The sequence below is a fragment of the Sturnus vulgaris genome, chromosome Z (assembly GCF_052056855.1).
Source record: "Sturnus vulgaris isolate bStuVul1 chromosome Z, bStuVul1.hap1, whole genome shotgun sequence".
NCBI classification, from domain to species: domain Eukaryota; kingdom Metazoa; phylum Chordata; class Aves; order Passeriformes; family Sturnidae; genus Sturnus; species Sturnus vulgaris.
Window position 1 is genome coordinate 73,880,669 of NC_142283.1, and position 16,317 is coordinate 73,896,985.

At 40.1% G+C, this 16,317-nt stretch overlaps 1 protein-coding gene across 3 annotated transcripts in view; it reads right to left on the minus strand.

Moving 5' to 3' along the window:
- DNAI1 (dynein axonemal intermediate chain 1) overlaps positions 1-16,317 on the minus strand; it is a 144,180-nt gene that overhangs the window by 69,703 nt on the left and 58,160 nt on the right. For all 3 annotated transcript variants that reach the window (XM_088157069.1, XM_088157070.1, XM_088157068.1), the window contains one exon: positions 4,750-4,997. In XM_088157069.1, the coding sequence (XP_088013195.1) occupies positions 4,750-4,997 (248 nt within the window). The remainder of the gene's footprint in view (positions 1-4,749; positions 4,998-16,317) is intronic.

Genomic DNA, 16,317 nt, shown 5'->3' on the forward strand with positions numbered 1-16,317 from the left:
TCCTTTACTTCTGGGATGTGAGAAGTTAATTCAACTTTTTGCCCTGTTTTCACAGGGTCAGGTATGCAAGGCACAGCTGGTGGCACAAAAAATGTAGTAGGAAGCTGGAACTGAAGAGGAAGTTGTCTTGCATTACTGAAGAGGTTTGGTACTAAATGATCTTCACAATTGGGTTTCTGGTCTGTTTTGCTTTCAGGCTACATTCTTCCCCCTTTCTTAGGTTCAGATTTCTCGGCTTCGGGTCTCTGTTGCTTTCCTTTCTTCTCCAGATTTCTGTTCCTCCTCTAGAGTTATCCCCTAGCAGTATCATCACAGAGTTGAATGAGATTTTTTTTCGCTGAACTCTCCTCAGTGAACACCTATTTTGTGTTTCTTAGTGAATGCAACAGAAAGGGTGTCGAGGGTGTTCTGAGACAGCTATCTTTATTCTGACCTTCCTAGCAACCTTCTGTCTTATATTTTTCTTGTATTTCCTTTGCATCAAACAATTTGTATGCCTGAAGCCAAAGGAACCAAATATTATGTGAAGCAGTAACATCTCAGAGGCAATGCAAGCAGCAAAATCTGTTTGTCTGACTGCAGATTTAGGAGAATGCTCATCATCAGACATGAAACAATGTGCTGGTGTGACAGTGGATTATAAACAAAATACTTTTTTTTTTTTCTCCTAAGTGCAGCAAATACGATCAGCCTCTCATAAAGACCTTTGTGGAGCTGTGTGCAGAAGCACAGAATGGGGTAAAGAACTGCAGGCTGTGCTTACTTTAAAGGGATTTTCATTTATTTCTATCTTACTTCTACGAGCAAAACAAGACTTCAGTGAGTCTAGGGTGGCTTCACAAACCGCAAAAGTTCTATGTAAATTTATTTAAGAATTTAGACTGGAACACAGAAAATAGACAAATAGAAGGAATCACACAATTATGGGGCAAACTCCAGTGAGCAATTTCAAGTGTGTTTTGTCAGGTTGACACTTGAGATGGGACTTCTACAAGTTCTCCTAGAAAAGTATTCTGCAAGCTCCTTTTAGTTTCCTTTGGCAGTTTTCAGGCTATTACCATCTTGCCTTGATTTCTTTGTCCAAACCATGAGCATCACATCTAAACGGACTGTCATTTGGTGAAGAATTAGCCTGCAGTGGCCAGTCCTTTCTCTTCCCTTGCACAAACATAGGGCAGAAAATTCTCTCAGGATGCCATACGAAGCTCCATGGTATCAGCTCCTCAGGGAGGCCAGACCAGCTTCAGTAAATCAACACTGAACAAAGTTGTGTTTCTAACCAGTGAGATCTCCATAGCAATTCCAAACCATGCTGTCCACACGGGCATTCCTGAGACAGCCAAGATTTGCTTGAAGCACAACCAAAAGAAATGTTCCATTTGCATATCCTAGGGTCAACACTCTGCAGTGGGAATTTTGTCAGTAACTCTCATAGTGAGCAAGTAAAATAAAAAGTGATTTTCAACCCTCTGCAGCAGGATTGGCTCTGCACTAGTCTCAGAAGAAATAGCATCCTTTTTGGCTTGATGTGAAAGCAAAATAGACGCACACAGTGAAAACAAATCTGTCAAATAAGATGTGTTTTTAAGAAGGAGATTGAACAACAGAAACAAACCCTGACACGTAGTTTCAGTTATCAATTCCTGATTCTGAACTACTCCAGCTTCCAAATAATTCAAAACTAAAATATTTGGTATATCCCAATGCAGAAAGGTAAGAGAAAAAGCACTCTTCTCGGCTGTAAATAAACCCTAATCATCATCTTTTTAAAAGAAATGAGAAAGAAAAAAAATCTAAAGCTAGAAAAAGGAGAGACTCTATGCTGAGAGCTCCTTCCCAGCAAGGTGTCACTTCTTTCCAGAGAGCGCAGCTGCTGTGGCTACCAAAGTTTAGTCCAGTAGTTCCACATCAGCCAACTTCATAAACCTCCAGAGCCAAGCCCTGGGACTGAGCCATTGGCTCAAAAACACACACTGTCCAGGGACTTACTCTGTAAGCCTATCAGAGATGATGGGAGTGTGAAGATTTTGCTGACTAATTGAACATTATTTTGATTAAGGTGGGGTTTAGGTTAATGCCACATAGGCTTTTTTTCCCAGCAGAACATGACAGGTTTGACACAGTTTTACAGGAGGTGAGTCCTGTTAAGCTGGTGGTCACATTCAAAGGTAGAGGCCTGAATTCACTGACTTGGGAGACCATCTCTAGTTCTATGATCCTGTGACACCTGAGTTTTAGTGGTATTAGCTACATTGCATTGCATGCATATCCATTCATATGTCTATGTACGTGTTTATTCCTCTCTGTTTATTCCCCTCTGAGGATTTGGATCCTCACCAATTAGTAATAAGCAATTAGAAATGTGTAATTTAAAAAAGGCTAGAATTTTCCATTATTTACAATGCAGTAGCACTTAATGCATGGGAGATAATTGCCAAATCTATAAGAAACCATTGCTGTGCTCTTTGAAAAATGGGGAGTGGTATCAGGTAGACAAATTCTTTCTTAGGTAACAGAAGGAGAAAATTTGTATTATTTTATTTTGCTCTTAACAATGGGAACATTACATCAGCTTTGTTTTATACAAACGTACTGATATATTACTAAGTCACTGAAAATGAAACAGCACAAGAAAAGAGCTGTCAGTCTGCTTTACCCACCTCCCATTTTGTTTCCACTGTGAAAGGGCTGCATTGTTTCAAAAGAAAAAAGCCAGGCAGTCCAGAGAACAAAGGCTCCTAATTGCTCAGGATAATATTGTTAGTTTTCTACTTTGTTCACTTTTCCTACAAAAAAGGGTATTTTTTGAGGTCTAGTATCTAGACAAAGACCGGGTCTCAGACTAGTGTGATGATGGTAGGGGAGAATAGGGGATTTTTGAGCTAAATATTAGAAAAAAAAGCATCTCTTTCTAAAATCATTTAATACTGAATGAGGAAAAACAATCAAGTGTCTCAACCTAACAGATAGTCCATGCTGCTTTTCATCACATCGTATGGAGTGAAAACCTCTTCTAAACCTTTTAGGTGATATTGACAAATGCTTACATTTCAGCTCTTTCCAACAGAGGTACAAGCTCTTCAGATTGCTGTACAATCACATAACGACTAACTTTGCTTGCTAGTTTTGTAGCAAGTTAAAGATTCTAAAGTTTAGTAAAAATACTGGTACTTTAATCACAGAATCACAGAATGGTTTAGGTTGGAAGACTGGAACAAGACCATCTTGTTCCAACCTCCTTACCATGGACAGGGACACCTTCCACTAGACCACGTTGCTCAGAGAATGTTCTTATTGCCGAAGAAAACTAACAATTATGATTCTCAGCACTCAACCTGTGAATATAAAGAAGCAGGAACTTCTTCACACATCTATCTATATCCATGGAGTAGTTTCTTTCCTTTTCAGAGCTATCTTCCCAGAGCACCTAAAAATTTTTTTCACATCTGAGTCCCACTGCTGCGAAATGGTACATGTAAACCTACCCCTAAAAAGACCACACAGAATGCCTACTGCTGTATGTACCTGCTTCTGGTCTGCAAGGAACAGGCTGCTAATAACACCCCTTCAGCATGTAGTCCTTTCCACTATCATCTGGGGCACAAGGGATCTGGAATTTTTATGTCTCTAATGTGCAGTAACAGCTGCAACTTCCCATAGCATGCTGCAGCAAAATCATGAACAACCTCACGTAAGACTTACTGTTTGGCCAGGCTTTTTTGCTGGAAGCCTAAATAGCAGCGGGAAAAGCTCTGAAGTTTTCTTCGTGTGTGCGTGTTTGTCCAGGCTATTCTGTTAACCTGCTAGAAGAGCTATAAATCTTTTACTAGAAGATGCAATAACAAGGAGCCATGGCTGGGAGACAATCCATGCAAGGCATGTGCCAAAGTTCAAGGAACAGTGGAATGTGACTATCAGCCAGCCTAAGTCAGGTGATAGCCATAGCCACCACAGCAACACCTTTAGCCCACGCTAGCAAACCAAACCCCTGCATCTCAACAGGCTCGTACAGATCATGTTGAAATATGTGTTGCCATACTTCTGCTAAGAACAAGATCAAAAGCACATATATCTTCCAGTGCTTCAATCTGAGCTCAGATTACATTGCAGACACAGTTAGTTAGCTGGATGTAGCAATGTATTCACCCTAACCCTTTACAGTACCACCCATCTGGTGGCTTTTTGTGGCAGATGCCAGAGTGGCAGTAGTTTAAGAACATGACCAGCACATCACAGCTCTGAATTCACTAGAGTACTTCAAGGCCAACCAAAAGCCAACTACAAGGTAGTGTCTTGAATCCTGCTGGCAGTCAATTCCACAGGCAGCTGCCCCTGGACTTATTGTACCCAACAGAGCTCTCTTTAGGCTGCTATATTTGTTTTACTTGTTTTTATGCACTGCTCATCACTTGCTGCACTGTGATTTTCTGTTTGGAACACAAATAGCATTTCATGCTGGTACATACAGAGGATACTAGTTCTTCTCCAAAAAGAAGTAAATTACAATAGTGAAAATTAAGTAGAAATAATCGTTTACAGCAAACCTTTGCTCACGTGTTTAGTGTCTACTGAGGGTAAAGGATTCATGCAGTTGCTTTGCCTTTATACATACTTCAAAATTAGCTTGAAATAAAACTTAATCAATTGCATGTACTAAAATAGCACCTTTCCCCATATAGGACTTTTCCTGCTGTGCCCAAGCTCCATGCAATTCAAAGCCTAGTCACAGGAAAGGAAAAGCATCCTTACCTGCCACACTGGCTCTGTGTGCTTTCCTGACTTGGCACTACTCTTGTAGCTGGGCTGGGAGCTTGCCTTCTTCAGGTTGTAGATGGCCACATTGCCATCGTAAAAGCCCACTGCCAGGAGGTGGGGGTGGTCACTGTGGAAGTCCAGGCACATGATGCCACTCTCACTGCTGAAGGAGTACTCTGGGAAGGAAGGGTTCTTCAGGGTGTAGACCAGGAGCATGCCATGGCCCTGCTTCATGAAGTCATCTAAACAAGGAGATATCAGATCAGTTTCCAGGATCCTCAGCTAGTGAAACGTAGAAACAGACAGCTCCCACCTATGCCTGAAACCTACCTGAATGCAAAGTAATCAGTCACAGACCAAATGGCCATATTGGTGTGCCCACTTCTGAACATCCTTTCCACTATTGATATGCTACCCCCAGGACATAGACTGAAAAACTAGCGTTTTAGTGTGCTTTTTTCCAAGGAGAAAGAGCTCATTGGAGGAGAAGTGTGGAGGAAAGAAAGAATTTTGTGGACACTTCTTTCTGTGGGCTAGGACTTCACTACACTGCAGACAAACAGGCTGAACAAGGATAGCACAATTTTAACTTCTATATTGGTAATATTTGATATTTCAGTCTCCACTACCTTTTCAAAGAAAAACATTTCATTAACATATCTGTAAAGCATTATATCGATTGCCATCACTCATAGCTGGACAATGGAAAAGTCACTATAGCTTTATTTTCTATTTATGTCCAACATCTCTCTGCTTGGCACAGAAGCTTTTTTTTGCCAAGACTCTCCAATATTTTTTTCTATTTACTTCTACCTTTTCTTTGTGCTGCCTGAAATTAGCTCTCCCTTTTCTCAGTAGGACCATCTTTCTTTTGTGTTTTTCCTTATCATGCCCTGACTGTCTCTGCAATTCTTAGGGTATTTCGATCATGTAAAAAAACAATTTCCAAATTCTCTGAAAGGGAAAGAAAAGCTGTTGATGTAGATAAGCTCTCCAGAAACAAAGAAGGAACTTTGCTAATCTATGAAAACAATGCTGCCTCTGAGAGCATCCTAGCAATCCAGTGCTTTTTATTACTGCCAATGCCCTCAGGCACACAGTATATGGGAAATAAATTTACTGCTTTCTGTGCTTCGAGTACTCACTACATATTCTGCGTCCAGAACAGTCCTCTCCTTTTAAAAATGCTTCCTACCTTTCTTAACATTTTGTCCAAACTGCAGGATCAGGTCTTGGTAAATGTGTACTCCAGTGATAACACTAACTTTAGAGAACTCTCCTTAGCAGTAAACTGATTCCAAGTCAGCATGCAGGCACAGATATCGTGTACTCCATGTTTTACAGGGCCATGTAAAAGCACTCAAAGAATCAGTAAAGAAATACCCATTAACAAAACTATAACTGCTGCTTTGTACTAGATTATCAAAATAGAATATTTTCACAAGTCTCTCTGTACCAGGGACAGATGAGAAAAATGGCTTCTTTATTTTGCAGGAAGTTGAGATTCCAACATTGGCATTAGTTTAAACATACCAGACCCCAAATAATATTTCTAACTTTTAAAATTTTTTTAATGAAGGGGAACCTTATTCTTAGAATGCTTGTTGAAAAGGAAGTGAACTTACTTTCTTCATCAGAGATTTCCCAGTTCTTTTAATTCACAATTTTTTTTTATTCTTAGCCAAGTAATGTCATTGAACTGATATTTAGTTGAGGTCCACGCATGATAAGGAAAAATCTGTGCTCTCCTCAGAAGCAAAAATACTTGGGAAGGTTGTGGAAATGACCACCAGGAGTGACTCAGAGCAGAAGGAAGCCAAATTGGTTGGATAGTCTTTGAATTCAACTTATTTCCTTCATGTTCTTATTTCTCTTGGAGTGGGCTGACCAGACAGATGGATTCCCAAAAGGTCTGTAGTATACATTAATATTCTATCTGTTAGCCCTGTGCTGAGGAGCAAGTGGGAGCTGCCCCCATGTTCCTTGTGCAGATAGCAGAGGAGACACCTCTACAGGGGGTGATTCAGCCAGAGATCTAAGTGGGGTTTTGGAGGTGACTCTCTTCCCAGTGATCTCACATGAACAGAGATCACCCACATTCTCCAGTTAGAGGTGATAGAGCAAGCCTTCACCAGGTGAAATCACTCAGCAGCTTCAGCAAGTCCACCTGGGGGTTAGTCTGGCAGAAGAAGAGCAAAGCCTTGGGAAGAACCTCTGGCAGAGTGAAACATAGTGTTCAGTTTGCAGATTACGACACCCTATGCACTCAGAGTCCAAGGTCCTGCTACCATCAGTACCAGCAGCACCTTAAAGGGGAGTTTTCTCTGAGTGCTGATTTACTCTCTAGACTCCACTGACTGCAGTGGCCACTGCAGTATGTAATTAATTTAAGATCTGAATCCTACTCATATTGTCTTCTTTATGTTATCAAATATTAGGAATGTGGGTTAAATCACAGATATATGAATACCACATGTAAGGCTGAATAATATGATTGCTAAAATACAGCCTATTCTTGATGAAAGGTAATGGGATGAGAATAACCCACAATTAACACTGAAGCATGACACATAAACCCCCAGTAAAACACTAACCTGCTGAGCATAGGCATATAAATTCATTTTGAATTAGGGTGGATTCTCATCCAGATTACTAACCTGTGATATACCAACTTTGTTCTTTTTATTCTTTAATGAATAACTTTTTAAAAGGGCTTATTTCATTAGTGATATTCAATGTTCCAGAATGGCAAGCACAGCACATACTCACAGCAGCACATCTGTGCTACAGCTTAAAAGAGCAGCATTTTCAAGGAAAAGGGTTTTGGTTTTCAGTAGAAACAAGCACAGTACTGCACTTTGCCCCAAAATACTGGGCAGACAGACTCTCAGGATGTAGGGTGAATCAATCCTAGAAGACTACAGAGCAGAGCCAAGCAAAAGCTGCAGACCCAAATACTGACAGTTGTGAACCAGTGTTAGAAGTCAAAGCAGTGGCTTCAGACCTGAGACAGCTGCTCTGCACCACATGGATGCACCACTACAGACTGGAAGAGTAGAGAATATCTGCCCCATGTAGACCCTCGAATTGCAAACTGATGGGTTTTTTTTTTCTGAGATACAAGGAGATATTAGAGATATAGGACCGCTTTTCTGATAATTAATGGCATCAGGACTTGTTCTTTACAGGAAGACACAAGGCAGCACAGCAAGAAGAAGAGAGTGAACAGACTCTTGCTGCCATGAGGACCCCTCAGTGTTCACCTGAGCAGAAGCTAAATTTTAGACCCTGACATGTAAAAGGAGTACGTAGGAAGATAAGTTTTGCTAAGGAAAGACGCAGATAGCATGATTACTGGTCTCAGCATGGAGAACTGAGCCTGTAAGCATCACATGAAAACAGAAATAGGTTTCAAAACAACTATGACCACTGTCTAAAATACTCCTCTGGATATGCCCTTAAAGCTGGACAGATTCACCCCAAGACCTTTTCAGAAAAATACTGTAGTGGTAGAAAAGTACCCCAGAATATCATTGTGATATCACCAAATAGTTTATGCAAAGTAATCTGAAAAGCATCTGAATCTTTTGTTCTGATGCTTACCAAGTGCCTGTTTTAATAGATTTTTCATTTATACTACTCCTTACCTAATTTAAAAGAATCAGCAAATGTCTAGTATCAGACGAAAATCCTTTGTTTGCTGGACAGATTTTTAAAAAAATTATTTACATCTTTCCCTCTTTATTAATGAACAAAGCTATGAGACATACATGGTTTTCTTCCATTTCCCCCAAAATCCTTAGTGGCTGAACCATTATTGTCAAAGAAACAGCATCCTCAAGTTAGAAAACACATTGCTTAGGGTAAATCCTGCAGCCACATAATAAATCTCAATGTGGGGACCCTCAATGGATATGAGTTAAAGTCAGTATTTTTACTACACAAGTAGCCAGTGCTACACTTTCTTGTGTGATAAACTGGGAAATTACTTTCTGTTTGGAGGATTTAACACCCAAAACACTGCAGCCTTATATCTTAGATCCTGTGATGGCTTTCTAAATATCAAGTCCGCAACCTTTCCCACTGATATGGCTTGTACCAAGATATCATCAGCTAAAAAGAACTACTGGTGCCTAAAATCTGCCCTGTCTCCTCTAAGAGCCCACCTGAGGGAAAAAAAAAAAAAAAAAAAGGAAGTACTATTGCAAACAGCTGATTGTTTCTGAGCATCACATCTACACAAGCACTTCTACTCTCCCAGATATACTCATGCTTTGATGAGCTGTAGGACTGGTTTTCTAAGAAGCCAAGGGAAGGGGCTGGCTGTGCTCTACACTTGATGAGGCAATCCCCTCTGTGGAGGAGAGATCAGTTTCACAGGCAAAATTGTTGGTAGCCAAAGATATTTCTCAGCTATTTATTTGTCTTTACAGTATTTAAAGTGTAGAGGACAAAAAAAAAGACCAGCAAATTTTCCCTAGCAAATTGGGAATCTTCAAAACCCTGAGCACAATCTAAGAATATTCCTGTACTTCCATCTGCATGGCATAGACATGATGACTGAGCAAGTCATAAATTAGTGAATTTTCAGTACAATTTCTTTTTTATCAGTGAGCAAACCCTGTGCAGCGGGGCACTGAGCACAGGCTAATCTAACTCGCTGTGAAACAAGTTGAATGACCTTGCACTACTCTAGCAAGAATCTCTCTTGGTTTATTTTAAAAAGCTGTGTCAATTCCACACTTCTGCAGTGCAGAATTGGTGTGCTGGAAGAATGGAAACAGCTGGCACTTTGAGCTTAACTGTATGCCAGTAGTTCCGAAAAATCAGAAAGAACAAAAACAAATCTTTCCAAGAGCTCAGAGACTTTGGGCATGTGCTGAATGTGTTTTCAAAGTTCTTCAGGAATAACAATAATACCTCAAAGTTTTATAGCACTTGAGAGTGCTTTAAGCTTGTATATGCAGCATTCCTTTTTACATAATGAGAAAGGGCAGCAGAGGGGACTGCCAAAGATACTACAGCAAGCTAGGACAGGGAACAGAGCTGGGACTTCAGAGGGCTCTGCTCAAGCAGACTGCATCCCAGATCCCTGAGAAATTTAAACTAGGATCATTGCTGCTCATTCTGTTCCTATTCCCTTGAATGATCAAAGTACTCGAGTACACGATACATGCGTACAACACAATGTTGTGTTGATATACCCCACATCACTATGGATCAGGCTGTGAATCATATTGTGGGCAATGCAAATATGAACATTGGACTTTCAAAACAGTCCCTTCCCAGAAAAGAAAATGTTTTGAGAACTCATTACTTCATAACTCAAGGCCAGAAAGCCTCCTTTTCCAGATCCAAAAATGTTACTGGCATATCCTGTTTTGAGCCTGATAACTTGGTTTTGGCAAGTGTATGCGTACTTCATATGAAGATCTCAAAAAACAGAGAAGCCACTGTTTCATTTTGCAGTTTATTTCAACATTTAATCGCTTTAAGTGATTAAAAAGCTGCACCTAATTCCTTACTTGACTTACCTGGCTTGCCACTGCTAATTCTTATTATGTCTACCTTGACTGGATAAAGGACTTCTTTCATATCTTGTGCTTCTCAGCATTACAATACTTTAAAAACGGAACATTAGTCACATTCAGGCATACTTTTGATAACCATCACAGTCTGAACTCAAAAAAATCCCATTTGTTTTCACCAGTACTGCACAGAGAGGGCTGCTTAGTAAAAAGCCAGGAACCAACATTAACTTTGCTACAGCCAGTGAAAGGCATTGCCTCCATAGCTGCAAAGAGAAAGCCACTTCTCAGCAGACATGGAGAAGAGTAGAATATTAAGAAACTTTCCAGAGATAAGTGGAGGATATCACATGGCTAGGATTTATGCAATGGCCAGATATACTTAATTTTGAGTCCAAATTTCAACTGGATGTTGTTCTCTTTCCACATTTGGGGCATGCTCTCCAACTCTTGAATCAACTTGGGGGTCTTTCTGAACTACCTACAGTTTTCCTGCATGCTTTGAAAAATGTTGGCTCTGGAGTCAAACATGATATTCCATTATTAATCTCACTAATGTTTAAATAGTATGTCTACTGCTATTCAGGATTCCCTGTTGCACACCAGAATCATATTCAGTCTCCTTGCCAAGATACCACTCTAGGGACTTAAATATCTTACCTGTACACAAAAGTGGGGTTTTCTTCCCCACTTTTTTTTCTTGTTAAGAGTTCCTGCCTTCCAAAATACAGCACTCTTTTTTGTCTAGAGAGGTATAATACTATATTTGACTGCACTAAAATGCATTTGCTTTGAATAATTCCAGCTTACCACAACATTAATCACTCTGTATGACAGCTCTGTTCCCAGCATGATTTACAACTTCACCTGCCTTTTCATCAGTCACACATTTCATCTGCTGTGAGTTTATATTCCCATCCACAGGACCAATGAAAACAATGCCTAGATCCAGGGCTACTACAGCATCCTTCCTGAGACACTGCCTCAGATGATAATTCCATTGGCATTTCTGACATATGTCAGTGGAATTTGAATGCCCCGGTTGAGACCACCTGCACTGGTCTGAACTCTGTGAGCACAGGTATTTCCTACCATAAAGAAATATGGACCCTCCAATTAGCAGTGTTGGTACTGCAAGATCTGCAAATGCTGAGCAAGTCCACCAATACAGAGGAGGCAAATGATAGATCATTTTGGCTTATACTGATTTAGATGCTTGAATGTCAAATTTAACATTCTGCTTGTCACCTTTCACCAGCTGCTTGACTAATCCCTGTTACTCCTGATCCAGTTAACATTTTTAGCTGGGGCTCTTAGGAACTTGCACTTTGGATAAGAGAGGTACAAAACTAGAATTTCAAAGTCTTCGGGATATTTTAGAGAAGACAAAATTGACAGATGACGAAGCAAGTTGTAATTTATACATGTCCTGAGGCCTTGTTGCTGTCCTAATATATGCTGCTCACACATGTCAGAGGCAAAACACACCTCAGAAGCAGAGATGGATAGAAAGAGATAGCCTTTCTTACTCTAAAATAGAGTCTGGGAGAGTAATACAAGAGAAACCACAGTCAACCAGGCCAACAAAAACGAGTATTTAGGAGCTGCTGGAACCATGAAGTTTGTCAGGGCCTGTGAGAGCAGAGGCTCAAAAGCAAACAAAAACAGGGGAGAAGGGATGAAAAGACGTAGCACTTTCCTGAAAAGAGGAGGAATATCTGGCTTTCATCTCAGTTCCCCCCTGAGAGGTGAGCAGGTGAGCAGTGCAAAAAAAGGAGGAATATGTGACTTGGCTGAATTTGCAACATTCTATTATAAAACTGGAATTTTCTCATTCTGATCAGACAGGCTTTTTCATCATGGATCTATCACACACCATAATTCTTCCTTAAATTTTCTTCTTTAGATAAGATGTTCACAAGGGCATGATTTTACAAAGTAAATTATAATGGTGCAGCTGTCCGTATGTTATGAAAGCTAACATCATGTTGAGGGAGGGGATTCTGCCTCTCTGCTCTGCAGTCTTGAGACCCCACCTGAAGTGCTGCATTCAGCTCTGGTGTCTTCAGCACATCAGATGTCAACTTGTTGGAGCAAGTCCAGAGGAGGCCACCAAAATGATCAAAAGGAAGGAGCACCTCTCCTATGAGGAAAGGCTGAGGCAGCTCTTGTCTGTGCAGAGCACTCTGGAGCTGGGAAGCCAGACAGGTGCTAATCTTCTTCATACACAGTGGGCAGCATTTAGCACAACCACCTGAACTTTTGCATCTTGTTTCTTGTTGTCATTGATATAAGCTCCAATTTTGATAGTGTTTCACTGTTTAATACCCGAGGCTCAGTTTCCTCTACCCCTGTTCTACGAAACTGGCGCATTTGAGAACGTTTTCAACCAACTAAATATTTAAGAGTGCCATCAAGTGGCCAAGTGAGGGGTTTCCAGGTGGCACGCAACTATTAGAAATCCCCAGGATCATGCCACAAATGGACATCTACAAATGTGCTGCCTCTGGATAATCACACCAGTCTGCAAACAAGTCAGGCTGTCAGCATTTTAGTATTCTTGACCGGAACAGCTCTGAGGGGGATGCACACACTGCAGGAGATGCTTATATATTCCATAATTAAGAGACAGGACAGTGTTTTATGGCAGTGCTGTGGTCTCTTGAAAGCAGATAGATGATGCCTGATGAGATAGACATGTACAGCTCAGGCCATTGAGGAGACAACGAGAAATAGTACAGCAGCTCTGAGAACATTTTTGAAGACATTTGGCAGGAGGCACAGATTTAATAGAGGAGCAAGGAAGAAGTAGAGTCATACATATGGGCACATAGTCAATTTTGCACTAGCATGCACCATAAAAATTAAGAGTAGCCATTACAGATCCAACACCTGCCCCTAACCTGTTTGCAGCAGTGGTTAACATCAAATGTGCAGGGAAGTGTATAAAAACAGGGCATAAAACCAGTGATATCTCTTCTAGAGGACTGCCTAGGCCCCTACTAATTTGCAGTTAAGTATCTCCCAGGTTCCTAATGGACCTCTTCCCATTTTCTGTGCAGCCAGCTGAACATTAAATTTGGACAATACTTTTCAGCATTCCTCTTTGTATAAGGCTGGGATATAAACCAGATATTCACTTCTTTGAGAGAAATTGTGGGGGGGTTTTGCTTGCTTTTATTTTTAGTACATGAAATATTATGTATCTTAAGCAGGTATGTTAAATATATAATTGGAGGTTAGCATAAATGATTTTTAAGAGCTATTAAAACTAGATTTCAGAGAAAAAATTGGTAAAAAAAGAAAAAAGAAAAAAGAATGAAAACAGAAATACCTAAATATTTGTTAGCCTCAAACAGAATCACAGAATCATAGAATGGCCTGAGTTGGAAGGGACCTTAAAGATTATCTTGTTCCAACTCCCCTGACATGGGCAGGGCCACCTTCCACTAGACCAGGTTGCTCCAAGCCCCATCCCAAGGACTTAAATACATTCAGGTTCCTCAGATGGTCAGGAATCTGACCTTCTCTTGCAGTGGGAGGGACTTTGCTCTCCCAGTCCCCAGCCTGCTGTTCATCCACTAGAGAGATGTAGGAAGAGAGGTTGCAATTGAAGACTGAGGCTAAAAAGTCGCTGAGTACCTCAGTCTTTTCCTCATTTGTTGTTACCAGTTTTCCATATTTTCTCTTATTGGGGGAGTTGTACCTCATTTGACCTTCCTCTTCTGGTTAACAGATCTATAGAAGCTTTTTTTGTGTCCCTTGCCAGGTTCAGTTCCAGCTTCGCCTTGGCCTTCGTCACCCCCAAATTGCCTGAACAACATCAGTTTGCACTGCATACTGCAACAAAGCAATAGCTTTGACCAAGTAACAAAATCAGGGGGGAAAAGATATGCGAAAAGTTATGGCGAAAGGACAGAGGGTTTTTCACAGTGAAATTTCCAAAGAACAACAAACTGCTACTAGGGAATGGAACTGGTCCAAAAGTTTCATACAAGCATCAAGTATCTATGCAAAACATGGGGAAAATTTTGGCTTACACTTAGATATGATGGACAAAGGATGAAAAAAAAAATCACAGAATCACCAGATAGCTGAGGTTTGAAGGTATCTCTTGAGAACAATAGTCCAATTCTACCTTCTCAAATCAGTGTCAGTCAGAGCACAGTGTCCAGGATTGTGTTGTCAGATTTTTAAAATCAGCCTCCCTAGAGTGTGGAAATAATGCTCTCCTGCTCAACCACCTCCACAGTAAAGAAGTTCTATCTTACATTTTAAGGGACTTTTATCTATCTCTGTTCACATCAATTGACTTTTGCCTTTCATTTGGTACCACTGAGAAGAGTCCCTTTCTGTTTTTGTCATTCCTCTCCACCAGGTATTTATCCACATAAGAAACTTTCACCTTTCTCTAGTGGCAGCCAGCTTTGTAGACCTGGAGCTCTGAGAAGCCAACCAACAGCTGATACAGCTGTCCCTCTATGAAGATCTCTTATACAGTAGTGGAAACCACTTCATTGCACACCATTTGATGGAAGAAGCTGGAGAATGCCAGTGAATTCCAGCCAGCTCTCTCATACCTGGAGGAATCTAATAAGAGCAGCTTAGGACTGAAAGACTTTACAATAGCTCTTGGAGCAATACCTGCTGCCTTTCTTTTAGTACAGGTGAGCCTTTTCCCAAGAGCAGCCACTTGCAAAATTTCATCAATGATTTAAATCCAACATGATAATGTTGAAAAATTAAGGATGCATAGATTATACAGTCATACAAACAGAGTGAGCCTCAAGTTCTTCACACAGCAGAGTTATCTTCTGCTTGTCTCATAGCCAGAAAAACAGAAGTGTAAGGATCAAACCACTCAAATCTACTTATATGATTAACTACTTTGATCCCTCACTGATACAGTTAAGCATCCCTGAATACATTTTCCTACCTTCTCTAGTTGACTTCATTTTACAATACCCTAAAAAATACTCAATTTTATCAACTCTCACAGCAAAGTGATACCCACAAGAACACACCATGCAAAATAATTTTTAAAAACCCCACATACAACATGAGTATTTTTTCACTCTGTGCTGATGCTAAAAGTTTCCAAAAAATGCACATTTGATTGGCACTTATTATTCAATGGCCAGAACTTTTAGTATTCCTGATAGAATCTTAACCTGAAGTGGCTTATCATATAAATCAGTGGAGGTTAGCATCCAGGTATTTCTGGTTATATTCTACAGTTTGGCAGCCTAATAACTATTACCAAGCATGAAGAGAAGAATTGAAAAAGTATGATTGAGTTCCCTAAGCAGGGATGAACAGAGGAAGATTTTACATTGTAGAAAATGTGGTTTTGCTTTATAGCAGCAAGAAACCAAAGGTAAGCTAAGAAGAGTCTGAACAGCTTACAAGTTTCAACTAATGGAAACATTACATTAGATAGATTTCCTTCACGTTTTTACTAATGCATTCTGCTGAAAAATGAACCACACTCATCTCCAGGACAAAAGACAGAAAAGTCTTTGGAGAAAAGTCTTTAATGGGGCGTTTTACATTTTCTTTGTACCATTCTGCAGTAGGAATAATGACAAGCCATCTAACTTCAGGAGCTTACAAAGTAACTTACATATTGCTGGGATTAATGATGGAATGTGTTCAATGCAGATTTGTAAATTCTAAGACTAATGAAGATAGTTGTGATGAATAAATCCTTTATTTGTTCCTATGCTTAATCACTTCTACCATTAAAAATTCATTTCTAGCTTTCTGAGATCTCTGGATTCTACTTCCAGTTGCTAGATTATGTCCTAGATGAAAAAGTAAGATGAAAGAGTTCTTTTCTATAAGATATCTCCTTCCTTTCCCTTCAAGTAATTAATGGACAGTAATCAAATCACTACTTAATCTTCTCCTTAACAAGCCAAGCTGAATTGTTTAAGAATTTAACTGTAAGGCAGAGTTTTCAAACATAAGTTATAATGTGGTTCATCTCTGAACCTTTTTCAATTTTAACACTCATTTTGAAGACTGAACTATT